Raw genomic sequence first — 4,554 nt, 5'->3', positions numbered from 1 at the left:
AAAGATAAAGTCTGTCACTGTTTCCACTGTTTCCCCATCTATTTGCCATGAAGTGATGGAACCAGATGCCATGATCTTAGTTTTCTGAATGCTGACTTTTAAGCCAACTTTTCCACTCTCCTCTTTCATCAAGAGTCTCTTTAGTTCTTCTTCACTTTCTGCCATAAGGGTGGTGTCATCTGCATGTCTGAGGTTACTGATATTTCTCCCAGCAATCTTCATTCCAGCTTGTGCTTCATACAGCCCAGCGTTTCTTAAGATATACTCTGCACATAAGTTAAACAAGCAGGGTGACAATATACGGCCTTGACGTACTCCTTTTCCTGTTTGGAACCAGTCTGTTGTTCCATGTCCAGTTCTAACTTGCTTCCTGACCTCCACGAAGATTTCTCAGTAGTCAGGTCAGGTGGTCTGGTGTTCCCATCTCTTTCAGAATTTCCCACATTTGGTTGTGCTCCACAACAAGGTAGGGTCAGCGGTGGCCTGCTGCAGGGACGGGCTCTGGGTGCAGCGGACCTGGGTGTGGCACAAGCCCTCTTGGAGGAGGTCGCCCTAACCCACCACAGAGCCTCCAGAACTTACACAGGACTCGGGAAGCAGGCTCTGGGAGGGTGCAAACAGAACCTGGTGCGCCAGAACCCGGGAGAAAGGAGTGGTGCCCCCACGAGAGACTGACCCAGCCTTGCCCGTGAGTGTCCAGGCGTCTCTGGTGGAGGCGTGGGTCGCAGCTGGCCTGCTCAGGGTCAGGGGCGCTGAGTGTGGCGGTGCCTGCATGGGAGGTCTTATCTTCATCACTTCCACCATAGTTTGGCCCCGGGTTAAATAACAGGGAAGGAACACAGCCCTGCCCATCAACAGAAAATTGGATTAAAGGTTTACTGAGCATGACCCCACCCATCAGAACAAGAGCCAGTTTCCCCCTCAGTCAGTCTCTCCCATCAGGAAGGTTCCCTAAGCCTCTTATCCTCATCCATCAGAGGGCAGACAGACTGAAAACCACATCACAGAAAACTAACCAGTCTGCTCTCATGGACCACAGCCGTGTCTAATTCAGTGAAACTATGAGCCATGCCGTGTAGGGCCACCCAAGATGGACGGGTCACGGTGGAGAGTCCTGACAAAACGTGGTCCAGTGGAGAGGGGAATGGCAAACCACTTCAGTGTTCTTGCCTGGAGAACCCATGAAAATGCTCCTGTAACTGTGGGTGTGTAAGAAATCTGAATGCCTGCTCTCGTTGCATCCCCAGGGGTGGAGTTGATGGAGCACATAGTAATTCTGTGTTCAGCTGTTGGAGGCAGTGGGATTCGCACCAGCAGTTCCTTCACAGCCTCACTTACACGCACTTTCTGCTTTTTTGATAATAGCCATTCTGACGGGTTTCGGGTGGCATCTCACTATTTTGTGTCTTTTTAATAAGTGTATTTCTGTGTTTGGCTACACTGGGTCTGAGTGGCTGTGGGGGCCGCTCTCCAGCTGTGGTGCACAGGCTTTTCATCGCGGTGGCGTCTCGTCACAGAGCTCAGGCTTCAGTAGCTGCGGTGCTCAGGCTCACCTGCCCCGCAGCATGTGGGGTGTTCCTGGATCAGGGGCTGAACCTGCGTCTTCTGTGTTGGCAGGTGGATTCTTTACCACTGTTACCAGGGAAGCCCCACCTCCCTTTTTTTTTTTTTCATATTTATTTGGTTGTGTCAGATCTCAGTTACAGAATGCAGAGTCTTTAATTGTGTTGCAAGGGCTCAGCAGTTGCGGTGCAGACTCAGCTGCCCCTTGGCATATGGGATGTTATTACTAGTTCCCTGAGCAGGGAGCAAACCCATGGCCCCTGCATTGGAAGACAGGTTCCTAACCACTGGGCATCCAGGCGCGTCCTCTGTGTTTTGATTTGTGTTTCCCGGTGACGCAGTGGTAAATCCACCTGCCAATCCGGGAGGCACCAGAGACACAAGTTCAGTCCCTGAGTTGCAAAGATCCCTGGAGTAGGAAATGGCAACCCACTCCAGTATTATCTGGAAAATCCCGTGGACAGAGGGGCCTAGTGGACCATACAGCCCATGGGGTCCCACAGAGTTGGTGGTAACTGAGCAGCTGAGCGTGCCTCACGCTGGCAGTCGGTGATGTTGGGCGTCTTGTCATGTGTCTTGCTGGCCGTTTGAGTATCTTTTGGAGAAATGTCTCTTCACGTCCTCTGCCCATTTTGAATTGAGATGTTTGTTTTTTGTTGTTGTTGAATTGAAGAAGTTCTGTATGTTTTCTGATGCTAACCTCTTAGATGTATGATTTGCGTTATTTTTTCCTGTCGTGTGAGTTGACAGTCTCTTGATAGTGTCCTTGGACTCACATAAGGTTTCCATTTCGATCAAGTTCGGTTTATCTTTTTTTCCTTTTGTTGCCTGAGCATTTGGTGTCACACCTGTACCTAAGAGCCTGGCCAAACCCACTGTCCTGCATCCTCCCGCTGGGTTTTCTTCTAAGAGCGTTTACGTCTAAGTTTTTCCGGGTCTTTGGTCCATTTGAGTTGGTCTGCGTGTGCAGCGTGCGTCGGAGGCGGCTCCACTCTCCCGCGCGGCCGGCCCAGCAGCGACCGTCGTGTTCTCAGCATCGGTGTCGTGTGTGTGGTGTCAATTCTGTGCTCCTGTGCACGTTTACCACCAGAGGCGGTTTCCACCTGTCACCGTGAGGAAAACGCATTGCATTTTGTCAGATGCTGCCTCAGCGCCGGCTGAGCTGGCTGTGTAGGTTTGTCCCGTCATTCTGTCCCTGTGGCGTGTCACACCGCCTTGCGTGTGGCGCCGCGCCCGTGTGTTGGGGGATTTACCCGCCTAGTCACAGCACGCCGTTGTTGCTGCTGCGTTGCTCGTCCCCGTGGAGGTTTCTGCCTTGCTGCTCATCAGGATGTAGGGCTGTAGTTTTCTTCCCCGTGGTGACTGGTGTGGGCATGCTCTCCTCAGGACGGAGCAGGTAGCACGTGCCCCCTCCTCTTCAGTTCTTTGGGAAGCTTTGAGCAGATTGGTGGTGTTCTTTCCTCTTTAAATGTCTGGTGGAACTCACCAGTGAAGTCGTGTGGTCTGTGTAGGGAGGTGGTTCTCACTCTGTTGAAGATGAAGCAACCTCCCTGTCACCCAAGGTCACACAGGCAGAGGATGTGAAGCCTGGAGACTGCATCTCTGGAGCAGAGCTGTGCAGGCCCACAGGCTGCCTCCTTTTATCCAGCTCCCTCCACCCCCCGGCCTGGAAGAAGGCCCCAAACCCACCCTGGGGTGGCGTGTGCCCCGTCCCCCCACCCCGTCTCTCCACCCTGCGCACCTGGCTTCCTTCCGTGGGGGCAGTAGGGGGTCTGGACGCTGGCTGCTGTGAGCCCTGCTGGGTGTGAGGTGGCACGGGGCGTGGGTGAGGGTGCCCGTTCCCCGCCTCGCCGGTGAGGCCTGCTCACCTCAGGCAAGTCTGGAGGAGGCCTCGAGAGAGAAGCCACTGCCCATTCAGCCGCCAGGGGCTTCCAACCTAGGCCCCTGGGGAATGTCCACACGGGCGCCTGTTCATGGCCCCCCCGGGGGTGGAGAATTGCTCACGCTCCCAGTGATTTGTGGGTCAAAGATAATAAAAGAAGGATGATAAAAATATGACATAGCAAAACGTGTATCGTGTAGTGGAGGTGATTTTACAGGAAACTTGCAGCTTCATGGAGACACACCCGAGAGGGAGTAAGGCTGAGCTGCCATGGGCCAAACCTCCCACTTAGGGCGGGGAAAACAGACCCACAGGAAGCGGTCAGACAGGAGCAGAGATTAGAGACAGAAGCACGGCCTGGGCTGGATGGGGAGGGGTTGCAGGTGGCTCTTTGCAGAAGTTGCTAGAAGCCCTGCAGCCAGATGTCAGGGCGGAGTGGGAGGGGGGCAGTGTGGGAGGCGGCCAGACAGTGGGGCCCCTCAGGCTCCGCCCACAGGAGACAGCCTGGGTGCGTCCCTCGTCCCGTCTCTGCAGGACCTGTTTTTTAAGTACACTTGGAATAACTTCCTGCACCTCCAAGTGGAGCTCTGCATAGCCGCCATCCTGTCCCACGCTGCCCGGGAGGACAGGGCCGCAGCCAATGGACCCGAGGACGCGCTGGAGCCTCCACCCTCCAGTGGGGGCCCAGCAGCCCCCCAGCCTGCCAGCAGCCTCCCTGAGGGCACCATGGTGACCCACGTAAGTCCAGCTGGGGTCATGTGGGTTGCCGTGTCCTGCCAGTCTCTGTGCGTCCTGTGTGCCCTGAGGTCCACCCAGGCTGTGTGCACACGCAGTGCTGTGGGCCTTGTGTTCTGTCCTTAACCCTCACGTGATGTGGGTGGGCTGCTCTGCTTTTAAAACCACGAGACGGGAGATCACAAAGAAGGCGTCCACACTTGCCAGACCCCAGTGCTCGTGGGTGGAGGGTCTGGGAGGGGTGCCGAGGAGCCCTGATGCTGCCCGAGTTGGCTCATCTGGGCTGTGGTGGCGAGTGGCCCCCAGATGACGTGTTTGCTGCGGCAGGAGGGCCCGGGGAAGAGCAAACGCGCCTTGATCCTTATGGGGGGGCT

At 55.4% G+C, this 4,554-nt stretch overlaps 1 protein-coding gene across 1 annotated transcript in view; it reads left to right on the top strand.

Annotated features, from left to right (window-relative positions):
* Positions 1-4,554, top strand: part of LOC104988093 (serine/threonine-protein phosphatase 6 regulatory subunit 2-like) — a gene marked incomplete at its 3' end in the record, with an annotated part of 44,661 nt that overhangs the window by 35,175 nt on the left and 4,932 nt on the right. The window contains exon 9 of the mRNA XM_010839278.1: positions 3,980-4,183. Coding sequence (XP_010837580.1) covers positions 3,980-4,183 — 204 coding nt within the window. The remainder of the gene's footprint in view (positions 1-3,979; positions 4,184-4,554) is intronic.

This window comes from Bison bison, unplaced genomic scaffold (assembly GCF_000754665.1).
Source record: "Bison bison bison isolate TAMUID 2011002044 unplaced genomic scaffold, Bison_UMD1.0 scf7180017846325, whole genome shotgun sequence".
Taxonomy (NCBI): domain Eukaryota; kingdom Metazoa; phylum Chordata; class Mammalia; order Artiodactyla; family Bovidae; genus Bison; species Bison bison.
Note: the sequence above shows the minus strand (reverse complement) of the source record. Positions and strands in the feature narration are given on the sequence as shown.